At 44.0% G+C, this 17,631-nt stretch overlaps 1 protein-coding gene across 3 annotated transcripts in view; it reads left to right on the top strand.

Moving 5' to 3' along the window:
• The window catches only part of LOC131928691 (transmembrane protein 135), a gene marked incomplete at its 3' end in the record, with an annotated part of 89,297 nt that extends 73,588 nt beyond the window's left edge, over positions 1-15,709 (top strand). For all 3 annotated transcript variants that reach the window (XM_059284777.1, XM_059284779.1, XM_059284776.1), the window contains 2 exon segments: positions 14,973-15,014; positions 15,405-15,709. In XM_059284777.1, coding sequence (XP_059140760.1) covers positions 14,973-15,014; positions 15,405-15,552 — 190 coding nt within the window.
• Between the last annotated feature and the right edge of the window lie 1,922 nt (positions 15,710-17,631).

The following is a 17,631-nucleotide window of genomic DNA, read 5'->3' as shown; positions in this document are numbered from 1 at the left end:
GCTACTTGATGTACACAATAGAAGCTTTGTTACGTGTGTACACAGATTGTGTTGTTTTTAAATTCCTTTGTTTTTTGTTTTTTTTAAAGTTTGTCTTACCAGAAATACTCAATTTAAAATAGCCTTGCAATGCTCCAAGTAAAACATGTATCAATCCTTACTGGGTACTTTAGAAATGTCAGTTGTACTGTATACTAGTGCCGGGTAGAGGCTACTTCAGCTTCAATTCGAACTGACGAGCTATTCAAGAAATACGCTTGTCTGAATATCATTGACTTGCCGGCACTTGTTTAAATAGCATTGACTTGCCGGCACTTGTCTAAATAGCATTGACTTGCCGGTTCTTAAAAACATCATTGACTTGCCGGCTCTTGTCTGAATATCATTGACTTGCCGGCTCTTGTCTGCATATCATTGACTTGCCGGCTCTTGTCTGCATATCATTGACTTGCCGGCTATGTCTGAACATAATTGACTTGCCGGCTCTTGTCTGGATATCATGGACTTGCCGGCTCTTAAAAAATATCATTGACTTGCCGGCTCTTGTTTGAATATCATTGACTTGCCGGCTCTTGTCTGGATATCATTGACTTGCCGGCTCTTGTCTGCATATCATTGACTTGCCGGCTCTTGTCTGGATATCATTGACTTGCCGGCTCTTGTCTGGATATCATTGACTTGCCGGCTCTTGTCTGCATATCATTGACTTGCCGGCTATGTCTGAACATAATTGACTTGCCGGCTCTTGTCTGAATATCATTGACTTGCCGGCTCTTAAAAAATATCATTGACTTGCCGGCTCTTGTCTGAATATCATTGACTTGCCGGCTCTTGTCTGAATATCATTGACTTGCCGGTTCTTGTCTGAATATCATTCTTGCCGGCTCTTGTCTGGATATCATTGACTTGCCGTCTATGTCTGAATATCATTGACTTGCCGGCTATGTCTGAATATCATTGACTTGCCGGCTATGTCTGAATATCATTGACTTGCCGGCTCTTGTCTGAATATCATTGACTTGCCGGCTCTTGTCTGAATATCATTGACATGCAGCACTTGTCTAAATATCATTGACTTGCAGCTATGTCTGAATATGGAGATGTCGTCTTGTCTAGACACCATTGACTTGTGCTGGCCAGCATATCATCACATAATGAAGACAGATCTGCCTGGTGAAATAGACAGACCCTTACCGTCATCTGAAGCCACCCATCTTATCATTGTCTCCCCTTTGTTTGACCCCTCGAGTACACTTGACCCCGGGCACCTATTTAAATGCTGTACTCTAACGTGACAGAACCTAATGCTAGACGACCCTCCACATCCCCGTGTCGTTAAGTGTGCTGAGCCTTAATCACGCGTCTGTCACTTGTCTTAATGGAGCACCAAAGACATCGGGAAATCCCGAGTCGTTGTTTTTTTTTTTTTTTTTTTATATATAAAAAATTGACCAGGCTACTTGTGTTCTGGAATTAAATTTAAAAGTCCATTTCATCTTTTAATTCATTTAATTACCTCTGGCAAAACAGTTTTTATTGGGTTAATTAGGGGGGGGGGGGGGGGGAAGAAGCAAAATCAAACAAACCTTTTAACCCGATTAATTTTGACGCTTTGAAGACTAAATATATAAAGAACCGTATTGCGCCAGTAGGAATTATATTTTTTGTACTTTGGTAATAAAAGCTTTCTTGTATGTAAACCATTCTCACTGTTGTTTTTCTTGTGATGTGGATGTGATTGTTGTAGCGAATACTTTAGGATAGTGGGATATTGTAAGGAAAGAACTAGGATTGTATCGCATAGATGTGATCAGATGAGGTGTTCATGGGGCAATGATCGATTTATCAAGATGACCCTTAACAGTTTTATTTGTATTTTATTTTGATCAGTTTGCCTCTGTTGTTGATTATTAAAAGTTTAAAAGCTTGTAAGAATGTTTACATAGGGCTGCTATGATTGTCATATTTTGGTGGTTGAATACGATCTGAAGATTCTTCAATATCACCTGCCCACATAGATCCGACAAAAGGGAATAATTTTTTAATTAATAAAATACTTTCGTTTTCATTGAGTATGTTAATGTAGATAATTGTAAATTGTGTATTCATGTCTGATCTGGGAAGTCACATACCTATAAAATAGGAAGAATATTTGAAGAACTAGAATCATTCTCTCATGCACACACTACGCACAGGGTACATGCAATCGCTCATTCAATCGGTAGTTTTATGTTGTCCTACCACCGTGTATTTACCGGCAGTAGTCACATACATAGGTAGGCCTAATTGTTTTCATTATGTCTTGTTTTTTCTTTAACTTGTGATCCCCCTCCCATATCACACACCCACATACCCTCCCCCACACGCTACATTTCGGCCTCCGTTGCCCCTTGTCTCTTCCCAATGTCACCCCTTTATTTCACCCCGCCCTCGCCCACAAGCTCGAGTGTGGGATGATAAGACATTATGACAGTGGCTATGGCGTCCAGTGTTTTAAGCCCGGCTCAAGTATTTGTCTAGCCCAGTCTAGCCCGGGTAGGACCGGGTCTTTAGCTGACCCTAAACCCCTTATCTCCGACCCGCAGCTTTTTACCACGGCGTCGTGAGAGAACATAAAAGTTTTGTCAGGTCCGACCTTCGATTTAACTCCGTTTGTCTTTTGTTCCACCAACGGTTTTGTCGCCGTGTCTTGGGTCATTGAAAACTTTCATGTCTTCACATTTGCATAGCAGTAAAAAAAAAATATTTATGGACCGGCGTTTTGTGTAAACGTGATGGCTACTGTAATAGAGGGGGGGGGGGGGAGAGAGAGGTTGAATACACGTAAATGTCGCATTTGAAAACGATACGTATATTTATTTGTTGTCACAAAACTGCATGTTGTGCATGCGAGCCGCGTCAATTTTCAAATACACTCTACTTCACCTACACTCTCTTTGATTAGATCGTTGCTTAGCGATGTCCTATTGACTAAAGTCGTACACTTTGGTAAGGGGGATAGTACTGATGTGCTCGACTACTCAACCACCCTGTTCCACTCATTGACCAAGCCAGGTCCCACGCTATGCCACAGGGCCTGTTCCTGGAGGAAAGGCCCATGTACTTCCATGTGATATAAAACTGGCTCTAGATAACGGCCAGTGTAACAGTGATATCAGCCAAGGTGACAGTTGAGGGTTTGATGGCATGGGCGTTGATGTCTTTTCTAGGGTAGTTACCCGCGCGATAAAACACATTTTATATCTATACTGTCGTGGTGTCCAGCTAGACCCTGGTTCTGGGAGACTGCAGATGTGAAACACATGGTACAGCTCTCTACTACAGCTGTGAAACACATGGTACAGCTCTCTACTGCAGCTGTGAAACACATGGTACAGCTCTCTACTGCAGCTGTGAAACACATGGTACAGCTCTCTACTACAGCTGGGAAACATATGGTACAGCTCTCTACTGCAGCTGGGGAACACATGGTACAGCTCTCTACTGCAGCTGTGAAACACATGGTACAGCTCTCTACTGCAGCTGGGGAACACATGGTACAGCTCTCTACTGCAGCTGTGAAACACATGGTACAGCTCTCTACTGCAGCTGGGGAACACATGGTACAGCTCTCTACTGCAGCTGTGAAACACATGGTACAGCTCTCTACTGCAGCTGGGGAACACATGGCACAGCTCTCTACTACAGCTGGAAACACATGGTACAGCTCTCTACTGCAGCTGGGGAACGCATGGTATATCTCTATTCTGCAGCTGTGAAACACGTGATATAGCGGTAGACAGCAGCTATGAAACACATGGTTTATAGTATAGCGCTATAAGTAGCTGTGCAAAATATGGTATAGCTGTATAGCCTTATAATGTAGCTGTAGCCAGTTAGCCCCTATTTAGTGTCGGCACCACCTTTTGTCACCTCTAGCGATGGTGTTTGATCACACAATGGTTAGCGTGGGGGTAATGCACTGGTGTAATCTAGCTATCTTCCTACCAACTTGAGCTTATTTTAACTATTTCCGTTTCCGGTGATTGAATAGAAATACGTCTGAGACGTTCTAGTTCAAACAAGTTTGATGATTCCTTTTTGATTGTTGAGTAGGTTACAACGCCAATCACTCATTTTTATATACACTACAAGTTTTAAAGTTTTGGATAATGGTGACATTTTTATGTGCATGGTTTATTTGTACTTTTTACATCATTTTTTTTTTTTTTTTTGGATAGCAATCTTGTGCTTTTGTAGTACTGAACGCGTAGCCAAACTTTTACATTCATTGACGGGAATATATTGTAGCCTTGGTGATGTTTTTTAGGCATATATGAGGGTATAGGTCTATGTCTGATGTTTGACATGATGGATAGGCCGGGGGAGGGGGGAGGAAGGGTTATTATCCTGATACAGAACTGAATTGTTTAGCTTTGGTAAAGAAATTATTGAATTAGAGGTGGTTTACATGAAAGGTTGGCAGAATTGATTTGACACGATTTGTTATAGAAAGTTTTCTACTTGATTGGACATCTAGTGAGCTGTGGTCTAGTACTGGCGTGGCTAGCCCGTAGACACAGGACTGGAACAAATGTAAGGCTTCATTGGGCAAACCGACATCGACACTAGACTTGTGGGGCTTCTTGACACATTAGGCGTATAGGAAGACTTGGAGAAATTAGGCCTACAGACATTAGTCATATGCATTGGGCATATAGACAGTGAGCTTATAAACAACGGGCTTCTAAATAATTTACTAATCAGCATTGGGCTTTATGGTAATTGGGAAGTGAGCTTTAGGATTATGAACATATGGCTATATGGACATTGGGCTTGATTCTGTCTTTAGATATTTATTTTGTGTAAGATATATTATGACACATAACACCTCTTTTTAAAATATAAATCCGAGCTGTATAATTGGCTATGTTTAAAAACAAATTGTCTAAAACTCGTTCCCTGTCCAGTTTGTTGTACCGTAAACAAAATTAATATCGTCGGATATCTGCGTCAAAATCAGCTTTATCGTAACCCATTATTTGAATGTCAGGGAACAGAATCCTGTAGAGATGCTCATGTTCTAGAGTTTGACCACGAGCCAAATTCCCAGCTGATCGCGTCAGCTGACTCCTGCTCTGTGATCAGCCAACCGTTTCTGTCCGTGTTCGCTCATGCGTGTTATTTTTTTTTTCAATTGGAAATTTGACATTTTATTTCAATCTCCAATGCCAGACTTGTGTTTCGTGAGTTATCTCACATCTTGTGTGGTGGGCGCCATTGGATTTATTTTTCAAATACCTTTCACATTCACCATCAAATATCTTCCATACATTCACCATCAAGCATAGTGCTGACCACACTATCTCTTCATATGCCGAGGTCACAGAAACAAGTGAACTCTACTTCACTTGCCCCATAGACCGTCATGTTTGAAAGGAAACTTTACTTTATTCACCATCAAATACCTGTAACATCATTCACCATCAAATACCTGTAACATCATTCACCATCAAATACCTGTAACATCATTCACCATCAAATACCTGTAACATCATTCACCATCAAATACCTGTAACATCATTCACCATCAAATACCTGTAACATCATTCACCATCAAATACCTGTAACATCATTCACCATCAAATACCTGTAACATCATTCACCATCGAATACCTGTAACATCATTCACCATCAAATACCTGTTGGCATATTTTAGTTGGTCTTTTTTTTTTTTTTTAGTTTTCATTTTGTGTTGAAACCTTTACAAGGTATGACTAACATATAAATTTAGAAAATTGTACGTATGAATACTTCACTTGAAATTAAATTGAAAATATTAACCCTGAGTAAAATGCATTGAAATCTGTTATGATTTATTCACTATGTAATGGCTGGGCTAGTGTGTGATGTAGGGACAGAAAGGTACGGAGGGAGACAATCAGAAAGTGTAGGAAGACTGAGAGAAAAAATAATAGAGAGATGTTTACAAAGGGATTGAGAGGGATTAAAGTTTTAATTTGACCCGTACAAAACTCGAGCTAGTCTTTGATCCCGGCCTCATGGGGACCGATTGGCAACCGCTGGGGTGGGGGAATGGGGAAATATATCGAACCGGTTCCGCTAACCGGAATTTCGTGCTGGCCGGAAGATAGAAAAACTGGAGTTGGATTTTGGTAGAGATGATGCTTGTGAGTACCTTAAGTCTTATTGTCGGCCGTCCAGATATCCATCTCACTGTTGGCCGTCCAGATATCCATCTCACTGTTGGCCGTCCAGATATCCATCTCACTGCTGGCCGTCCAGATATCCATCTCACTGTTGGCCGTCCAGATATCCATTTCACTGTTGGCCGTCCAGATATCCATCTCACTGCTGGCCGTCCAGATATCCATCTCACTGTTGGCCCTCCAGATATCCATCTCACTGCTGGCCGTCCAGATATCCATCTCACTGTTGGCCGTCCAGAGACCCGTTTAATTTTTGGCCGTCCAGACACCAATCTGATTGTTGGCCGTCCAGACATCCATCAACAAATTGCTGCTCTCTAAGGAAGGTTAAGCGAATGCGGCACCATGTCGTGTCTGTGTGTGTGTAGGATGTGTACGTGTGTGTGTACGTGTGTGTGTGTACATGTTTAATCAATAGACACGTGAATTTCTTCTACCCCCCCCCCCTCCCCCAATACTTTGATCAACTTCGATTACCCTTTGATTCCATCGCTCGTCGTTGGGCAGATAACCCTTCCATCTGTTGCCTCTGAAGTTTGAATTATCGTCCCTGATCCTGTTTGATACCCTCCCTACATCTCCTATGGCTGTTTATTTTCTTGATTAATTTCTAAGAAATCCTGCCCCAATTTTTTTCGTCCCTACAGAGCTTCAAAGATTATTTTTTATACATCACAAAAATATATGGCTTGAGGGAATACATATTTAATAAAGTCGCATATGCTTGACATATTACATGTGTGGTTCTGTCTGAGCAAAGTGACCACATAAGGCTATCACATGCATTCAGTTCTCCCCCCCCCCCTCCTCTCCCCGTAGGAAGAGTCCAGCCTTGCTAACGAGCTATCTTATCCGAGCAGCACACAAATTATGGACGCCCCTCCCCCGGCTCGTCTATTCAAATATATCTCTAATGACTTGGTCAAGCATCCAGCCACTTAACAATACCACGCCTGGTTCGGTTCAAGTCCCCTCATCCCTGATTAAAGACCATACCCCCGTGACGTCATTACAAATGAACCAATTAAGAAACCCGGAGATAATGTTGTCTCTTCCACCACTGGAAGATCAGAGGACGAGTATTAGCATAACGCATCAAAGCGGCCTGTCATTTTCTAGAACCTTCTCCTTAATGAAAATATTTTCCCCTTGAATCCGCCCGTACCCTATCGTTAAGTTTATTACTTTTTGCAGAAAACACCCTCATCTCGTGAAATGGACGCACGTTTTCTTTGTGGTCCCGTCCCCTCGTCCCCCCTACTCCCTAACGGTCGAGTGCACTGTTGAATTGAGTAGATGTCCGAACCCAACACTTATCGTCCGATCTTTCAATTACAGCTGGTCTGTGTTTGTCGCGGTTTGATGCAGTCGGTCTCTTGCTGATTCGGGTCAGAACCCAGCGTTGACAATGTTATGTTAGCCGGACTGCCAAATGGTTTTCTAACGGCGTATTTGGAAATGAGATCTAATTGTTTGTTTTCAATAATATCATAAATTGAAAGAAATATGTAAATATTTGTTTTTTAGAAAACTTTAATGTCGCTGATTGAACTTAGATATTTCAGAGTATTTTTAACTAATTAGGGATACATTCGGCATCTTTTAATATATCTAAGTCTATTTCTATCTTTTATACGTATTTTTATTATAAGCTCTAATTTAATTTATGTCGGTTTTTTTTTTGTGCTTGTTTGTTTGTGTATGTGGTATGACAAATCCTGTAACTTAATTTTGACCCACTTCTCAGTAGGTCTCTTACATATTTTAACGACCAACGCTGGTTTGTTTTATTTTCTTATTTTCAGTGCATTTTTATTTTTACATAGGTTTTTATATTTGTTTTATTTAAAATGTGTGTATTTCATATCATGTTCCCTGTTGTTTACATTTTTTGAACTTCGATTCACCACGTTTTTTGGGCTGTTAAATAATAAAACCCGTGACACAAGTTAATATTGATGTGTTACTTACAAAAAACTTGTTGAATGCTCGAAGATTCGGGAACTTAAGCAAGCAGAACATGACGTTAATTTGAATTGTTTCAAACATGCAGCGGATCAAAACAAAAAAGTGAAATGTTAGGATGTGAAAGGGGGTGCCACAAACCAGCGCCCCCCCCCCCCTTGTGCCGCCCCCGCCCCTCCAGTGCCAGTATCAGCAGCATCAACAAACTTTTGGCAGAAGTCTATCAGACGTGTCCTGCCACACGCGCCACCACACTGGATCCCATCTTTCAAGGCGCGGGAAACTGGAGGCCTGCGACTTTAATTGGATTTCTAATTGAGTTTATTCCGTCTGGTGCGTCTAGGGGTGGCCAGATGTCATCAGATGGGGCCCGTGTTGCCAGGGACGTTTACAGAGGGGGCCTCTGCTGCTGGGTACCGGCACAGGCTGGCATCGGCAGAGCTGGGAGTTTGTGGGGAGTTACTCCAATATGGCGGCCAGCAGAACTGGGAATCTGCGGGGAGTTACTCCAATATGGCGGCTAGTAGAACTGGGAGTCTGTGGGGAGTTACTCCAATATGGCGGCCAGTAGAACTGGGAGTCTGTGGGGAGTTACTCCAATATGGCGGCCAGTAGAACTGGGAGTCTGTGGTGAGTGACTCCAATATGGCGGCCAGTAGAACTGGGAGTCTGTGGGGAGTTACTCCAATATGGCGGCCAGCAGAACTGGGAGTCTGTGGGGAGTTACTCCAATATGGCGGCTAGTAGAACTGGGAGTTTGTGGGGAGTTACTCCAATATGGCGGCCACTGAGCTAGTCCAATATGGCGGCTAGTAGAACTGGGAGTTTGTGGGGAGTTACTCCAATATGGCGGCCAGCAGAACTGGGAGTCTGTGGGGAGTTACTCCAATATGGCGGCCAGTAGAACTGGGAATCTGCGGGGAGTTACTCCAATATGGCGGCCAGTAGAACTGGGAGTTTGTGGGGAGTTACTCCAATATGGCGGCCAGCAGAACTGGGAGTCTGTGGGGAGTTACTCCAATATGGCGGCCAGTAGAACTGGGAATCTGCGGGGAGTTACTCCAATATGGCGGCCAGTAGAACTGGGAGTCTGTGGGGAGTTACTCCAATATGGCGGCCAGTAGAACTGGGAATCTGCGGGGAGTTACTCCAATATGGCGGCCAGTAGAACTGGGAGTCTGTGCTAGTTTAGTAAAACGGGAGAATCTACCAAAACTTCATAGCTTACTCGTTTCTTGTCTATCAGATGTGTCACAGTGACAAGTTCTATGTTGGTGTAGAGGTGTTGACAAAGGTTTTTTTCTATACATCCCATCCGCTGCTGACTAACCATCAGCTTTTCTGTTCAGGTCACATGACTGTTAGTGTGGTACCTATGGAGCTGTTTTATTTCAGCTACTATCCTTACGATACAACATAAATAGACACTCTTTATGTGGGGTGATACAATGTAAGAATTTGCGATTTTAGCTGTTTTAGATTTGTTTTTTGAAAGTATGTAGTACCTTTCAATTATTGCTGTATGGACTACTTTGGATTGCCTTGGTAAAGACCACATGCAATTATTGTGTTACATGATTTTGGTAATGACTTTTGGTTAAGGAAACACGTAATTTTGACAGGGACCACATTACTGTGGTATGGATAACTAACATAAATGAAGTAGAAGAATGTCTGAATGTACTCATGACATGATGTAATTGATCACACGACTCAAAGTCTGTTATTTTTTTATCATGTTGTCGAAGGCTTTGTTTTAACGCCCAGTTTAGAATTTACATCATCCTTCCATGCTTTTCTGTCCTTGGAATTATTTTTCCTTCCAACTTTTTCAAATAATCTTCAGTCTTTTTCAATTTGTCTACGCCAGCTGTTGTTTGGGTTTCCATCTTTTACCCGATCCTTGTAAATTTCACGATATTATGCTATGTCTGGTAATACTTGTTACTGGTTTCCTCAACCTATGGCCTACCCATCTCCAGCTTTGTTTTCCGAAATTCTCGCTCCACTGTGGATCCCGTCTTTTCCCGTACTGGTGTGTTAGGTACTTTATCAAACCACTTCATGTATAATATTCGCGCTGGTCCCTATCGCCAGATACTGCACAATTTAATGTTATATATTCATCACATCCCATAATTAAAATAGGAATACATACACAATTTAAGAAGTATTGCTTTATTTATTCATATTGTTCATATCCATATTGTTTTGTCAATTTGTATTCCACATCGCAGTAAATAACTAGTCAAATCCTTTTGAAGCCAAGATATTGACGACCCTACCCACCTAAGCTGTAAAGCTAGAATTAAATCTGAGGTTTTTACCGTGACACCAGGTCCATTCTCCACAATCCTTAAATCAAAGGACAACACTTTTTTTCTTCTCCTTCCTGAAATTCCTTAACAACTCCACCGGCCTCGCTGATGGAAATTTAAATTCTAATTCCATCATCAAAGCGGGGTGGCCCGTGTTGGGCTGATGGGTTGGGCGGGGGGAGGCGGGGGGTTCTGTTTGATGGCCGGCGTTTGATCTCTGAGACCTCCCTCCAATCTTGCTGGTAATTCCCTACAACAACAGCCCCGGCTCTTGCAAGTGTCAGGTCCTGTCGGTCTCATCCTCTTAGGGTCTGGTCGCTATCTAGCGGCTGGACTGGTGGATGACCAATGTTATAACATTAGGAGTAGCAGTAGAAGCTTTGATATGTGGCTGTAACATCGGTAGTAGGTTGTGTCATCATGGCTTGAATGGCACTATCACATAAGTCACCTCGCCGTATCACCACCATCTTGTCACCGTATCACCACCAACATGTCACCGTATCACCACCATCATGTCACCGTATCACCACCATCATGTCACCGTATCACCACCAACATGTCACCGTATCACCACCAACATGTCACCGTATCACCACCATCATGTCACCGTATCACCACCATCATGTCACCGTATCACCACCAACATGTCACCGTCTCACCACCAACATGTCACCGTATCACCACCAACATGTCACCGTCTCACCACCAACATGTCACCGTATCACCACCAACATATCATCGTATCACCGCCAACATGTCACCGTATCACCACCAACATGTCACCGTATCACCACCAACATGTCACCGTATCACCACCAACATGACGCCGTATCACCACCAACATGTCACCGTATCACCACCATCATGTCACCGTATCACCACCAACATGTCATCGTATCACCACCAACATGTCACCGTATCACCACCAACATGTCACCGTATCACCACCAACATGTCATCGTATCACCACCACCATGTCACCGTATCACCACCAACATGTCACGGCATCACCACCAACATGTCACCGTATCACCACCAACATGTCACCGTATCACCACCATCATGTCACCGTATCACCACCAACATGTCACCGTATCACCACCAACATGTCACCGTATCACCACCATCATGTCACCGTATCACCACCAACATGTCACCGTATCACCACCAACATGTCACCGTATCACCACCAACATGTCACCGTATCACCACCAACATGTCACCGTATCACCACCAACTTGTCACCGTATCACCACTAACATGACGCCGTATCACCACCATCATGTCACCGTATCACCACCATCAGTATCACTGTGACATGACAGCCTCCATACATCCATGTCGCATCGTTTCTTTATTTATTTGATCACTACTCTGATATCTATACTAGATTGGCTGAGGTTACCACAGCATCGACTAATGTCACCCCTACTGTGGCTGCTGTGTCACCCCTACTGTGGCTAATGTCACCACTACAGTGGCTGATGTCACAACTACAGTGGCTAATGTCACCACTACAGTGGCTAATGTCACCACTACAGTGGCTAATGTCACCACTACAGTGGCTAATGTCACCACTACAGTGGCTAATGTCACCACTACTGTGGCTAATGTCACCACTACTGTGGCTGATGTCACCACTACTAGATACTCAGCTAGCCCTGTTGATAAACTACGTGACTGTATGAACTATAAACGACTCTGTCATTTAAAGCTACAAAACTGACTGCTGTAAGTAGTTAGACCAAGTAAACATTGCTGATCCTTTAATAAAGATCACCTATTGAGCTTACATGCTACAAACAAGCATGTACGTATGTGGAATATGCTGTATTCTTCCTGTGTAGTCCTCAAGATATTAACGATAGCTCAGAAACCATCTATCTGTTGGTGTCCGGCCCCACCCCAACCGTTCGATCATGCCCCCCCCCCCCCCAACTCCCCCAATTTCTCAAGGTGCCAGTACTTTGTTTACCCAACAAATCTATTTCGAAATGTAAACAACCCCACACCTCAGGCTGTGCTATTTTTAGCCCGGCTCGTGGGGCGCGCGCACGCGCTAGAATAATAACCGCAGACAGAAATGGGCTCAAGTTTAAATGACGTCATTTGGGTTAAAGATTTCTTCAGCATCTCGCTAGGTTTGAAATGATGCCATTCTATTTGTGTCTGTTTTCTCTAAATCTTTGACATATCTCCGCACTAAATACGGATACTTGGAGATTTGAAGTTTTAAAAGTTTAAATTTTTTACTTGATTAACCTCTAACTTGTATGGGCTCGATAGTGTGCGCCGTCAGTCTACGGGCAAAAGTACCTTATTCTCCCCTGGGGGTGCAAACGTGAACCACCCCATACTCCCCTGGGGGTGCAAACGTGAACCACCCCATACTCCCCTGGGGTGCCGATGTGAACCACCCCATACTCCCCTGGGGTGCCGATGTGAACCACCCCATACTCCCCTGGGGTGCCGGTGTGAACCACCCCATACTCCCCTGGGGTGCCGGTGTGAACCACCCCATACTCCCCTGGGGTGCCGGTGTGAACCCCCCGTACTCCACTGGGGTGCCGATGTGAACCACCCCATACTCCCCTGGGGTGCCGGTGTGAACCACCCCATACTCCCCTGGGGTGCCGGTGTGAACCACCCCATACTCCCCTGGGGTGCCGGTGTGAACCACCCCATACTCCCCTGGGGTGCCGGTGTGAACCCCCCGTACTCCACTGGGGTGCCGATGTGAACCACCCCATACTCCCCTGGGGTGCCGGTGTGAACCACCCCATACTCCCCTGGGGTGCCGGTGTGAACCACCCCATACTCCCCTGGGGTGCCGGTGTGAACCACCCCATACTCCCCTGGGGTGCCGGTGTGAACCCCCCGTACTCCACTGGGGTGCGGTTATGAACCACTGTAACCGTCACGACCTAGCTGAGCGGCCTGGGACACGTAACACGGCACCATAAATCTTGACGTCCACACACCCGGATGTTGAACCCACGTGATAGCCGCCCCGTCAGGTGATCTATGGAACGGCATGAATCAGTGCCACTTTCTGGAACCCGTCAAACACGCCTTAACAAAGCTTGTGAAATACGGACCTCGAACTTTGAACCGGTCAGCTCAACTGTAACCAAGAGGTCCGATACACTAGTTGATGGCTGAGGTGTAAGTAAAGACGGCTGGGCATGGTGCTGGTCATACTTTCGCTAAAGTAGGGGAACTCTGCTTCATCTGCTTGATGGACCGACAGGTTCGAAACGGTAATTATAAAATAGAAAATAAACAAAACACAAAAGCGATAGTAAAAAAAAAAATAAACCGTAAATAAATTCGATGTTGAAGCATTTGTACATTTTTTGTTGTCCCAATCTCCTTCAAGGTTGATGAATGTTATAATCGTTCCGTCGTCGCTGTTCTTAAGTTAATGGACAAGTTTTCTCCAGTTTTTGTTTTACTTTGACCACAAATAGACACGGCCCAGCGAGTTGTCTTTGTCTATGTTGCTTTGATTTCTTCTTATTAGGTTCTAGTCAGTCTTGTCCCAGCCATTAAGCGTGTGTCAACGTTAAATAAGTGAACTGTTTGAAGACTCAAGTTCTCCAGCCATTTAATGATACATTTAATCTTCCGGCTATTGCTTCTTTCCACACGATTCTGTTGGAGATGGGGGGGGGGGGGATTTTTTTTTCTTATAAAAAATGAAAATTTTCTTTGATATGGGGAAAATCTAACATTTACATTTGAAAACAGAAAATTGTGACAATTACGTCCCCTTGTTGGTCCAGAGTCCATTGAAGATTTGTGATTGGGCAAAGGGAGGGAACGCTTTTTAAAGAAAAGGATGCAATCCTGCAATTCTTTTTGAAAGTGTGATTGGGATGCTTTGGGGGAGATTGGGGGGGGGGGTGGAGCGGCGGCTCAATAGTTCAATATACAATTACCCGATAGCTTCAAAGGCAACACTGGAGAGAAAAATCTGTGTGAATAAAACGTGAGGCTGTTACAGCAATGATAGAATACTTCAATGGAGAGAATTTAATGGAAAGAGCCGGTGACTAAAGCGTTGCCATACGTCAAACTAAGATTTCACAACAAAACTTGAACCTAGATTCACTTTGTTTCCTGTTGAATTCAGTTGCTGTCTGTCTTCGGTCTTTGTTTTTAGTCTTCTATTTCCGCTCCTTTACTCCCGAATCTTACTTTTTAAATTGTTTCTAAACCACGTTCTCTATTTATTTTGGACTCGAATCGAGATTTAAGCAATGAAAATGATTGAAAATACAGCAACTTTAAAACCTCTTTTATTTTAAGCGTAGTTATCTCTCTCTCTCTCTCTCTTTTACACACACACACACACACCTCTCTCTCACACACACTCTCCTCTATCTCACTCCCTCTCTTGTCCATCTATCTATAAGCATCACTATAAAATACTGTTGTGTAAAAAAAAATGTAGCTGATATTTTTTCTATTCCAGAACTCAGAACGGGCTGTCATCATCGACTGAATCCCTGTTTCGGTGAGTATTTGTTTGTAGTTCTGGTGGGTGGTGTTGGTAGCTTTGGTGGGTGGTGTTGATGGCTTTGGTAGCTGGTGTTGGTAGTTCTGGTGGTGGTGTTGATGGCTTTGGTAGCTGGTGTTGGTAGTTCTGGTGGGTGGTGTTGGTAGCTGGTGTTGGTAGTTATTGTGGGTGGAGCTTTGGTGGAGTTGATTGTTATTAGCTGAGATAATGATGTATTGATGTTGGCATAGATGTTGATACGTTCAGCGGTCATAATGTTTTTGTGAAAATTTAACGCTTACCTGTCATCTAGGTAACACGGCGTCACCTCCCCCACCCCCCTGCCATTATTGGTTCTGTCATCCCACCCCTGTGAATATAGACCACGCCCTTTTTGTTTCCTCGCAGCTTCTTCGTAGGTGGTGACGAGAACCCCAAAAGGTCACTGACCCCTAGGTCACTGACCGACTCCTTTGACCACACCAAGAACGCCACGGTGGCCAAACAACGTGACGTCACAGCAGCGCGAGCACCCCTCGAATGGCAGCAAGGCTAAGCTCGTGGGTCGGACGATACTCCGGCGGCTCCCTCTGGTGGAGGGTCTGGTGAGGGAAGTTCAAGGTCAGGTCACAGGATGGGTCAAGTACCTGGAGGGTTTGGTCAGACACAGGTGTTGTCCACACGAACATAGCTGTCTCTCTTACGTCATCAAGGTGGGTTAGTAGTGTGGAGAGTTTGGGGGTCAGTAGTGTGGAGAGTTTTGGGGGGTTGGTAGTGTGGCAAGGGTTGGTGGGTCAGTAGTGTGGCAAGGTTGGTGGATCAGTAGTGTGGCGAGTTGAGGGTCAGTAGTATAGCTTGTCTTGCTCACTGAACAATCTTGAACACCATGGTCATTGTCTTATGGCCTTATGTTGTCACACTCGAGATTGCCCGATCATATGACCAACAGCTGCAGTGACACAAACTTGACATTACGTGACCAACCTTGACCTCTCAACCTGTGACAGACCTTGAACCAACCACCCACCTATCCGACCTTGACACCACGCGCCCCAGCACCCACAGCAATGGACTCAAAAACCAGTTGAAAGGAAGGCTGGTTGTACTCACGTCGTCGTTTGGTGTACCAGGCCTTTCTTGAGCTCACAGTGGTGGACTTAGACGTCATCGTCGTTTCATGCGGAGCATTATAAGGGCATACTGTCACTGTTTTATAAGGCATACTGGCACTGTCATATGAGGCAAACTGTCACTGTCATATGAGGGATGTTATTGTCATTTAAGGCATGCTGACATTCTCTCCTTGCTGTCATTTAAGACATTTTGTCATTGCATTTCTTGACATTCTGCCCACTGTCATTCAAGGGATATTGTCATTGCTATATTTAACTATCTCTAAGCATATACTAAACCATCCAGTAAAGTATTACGCTGACAGTTTTATTCCTCCACCCGTGCACCTTGCAAATGTTTTTTTTTTCCTTCATACATAAAAAAAACAACAACCCTACTTGTATTCCCTCACTCCTGCCCTCTTCATTATTCCACTACCGAATACCTTCGTCTAATCAGTTGTATTTGAAATGGTTAATTACAAATTTCTCGAGCTTTTCACCAGACCAGACCGGAAATGTGAGCGGTGCCTACTGGTGTCTGTCCTCTCTTCCATCTCTACAGCACCGCTCATACGCTCTTCTCACCTTTCTGGGATTTACCCCCCCCCCCCCCCCACCCCTCACCTTACCTCCCCCCCCCCCTTCTCCGTTGCCCTCATCAATCAAGTCTGACAAACCAGAAGCTTCTCCCCCCCCCCCCCTACCCCCCCCCCCCCCCCCCCCCCACCCTCTTCACCCTTCACGTCATCTCTGTGGCACCGGACGAATCTTTTAACAGAAGCAGATAGGGATGCCGGCCACTCAGCCAAACTGTCGCAACTGTACTCGCTTACCAACAGCGTTTTGGATCACTTGTGAATCCGCGCAAAAGAAAATATTGCAGACTTCAGATTTTTTTTGTCCATTCGTTTTGGCAGTTTACACCCCCCTCCCTTTCAACCACACAACACACCTCACGCACATACACACACCACCACATACACATAGCCTCCTACCTCACTCTGAAAGATGTTCGGCGTCTGCTTGTTTTAGAATTTGGCCACCGTTAGGTGGTTTTCAGGCGTTGCGGTGTTTTATGTTGTATTGTTTGTAACCCAGTGGCCTGTCAAACATTGATGTGGCATAAAGCACCATTAAACAGGGCCGCTAAGCACGGGCGCTTGCCAAACTTTGAGTTTACCAGCGAGTGCTTGAGTCACGAAACAGATGCGGCGTTCGAGTGTCGGCTCTTAAAAGTTTTTTTTTTTAACCAGCCAAGACACCCCCACCCCCCACCTTCAATTGGAGAAATAAATTCGTAATTACCTAAATTGCGCTTAGATTTTTTTTTATTTATAAATAATACTACTTTATAATGATAAAGCGATTTACGATTCTATTTTTTTTTAAATTTTATTTCGTCTGCAAAGAATAGATCTACGTAATAACGGCAATTAAAGATGATTGTTTTAAAATGGATTTCATTATTTATTTTCTTTGTTTGAGTTAGATAATCGTGTCATTTAAAGAAACTTTGATTT

The sequence above is a fragment of the Physella acuta genome, unplaced genomic scaffold (assembly GCF_028476545.2).
Source record: "Physella acuta isolate Inbredline_101_S28 unplaced genomic scaffold, ASM2847654v3 ptg001533l, whole genome shotgun sequence".
Classification (NCBI taxonomy): Eukaryota; Metazoa; Mollusca; class Gastropoda; family Physidae; genus Physella; species Physella acuta.
The sequence above is the reverse complement of the archived record's forward strand: the minus strand, read 5'-3'. Positions and strand labels throughout refer to the sequence as shown.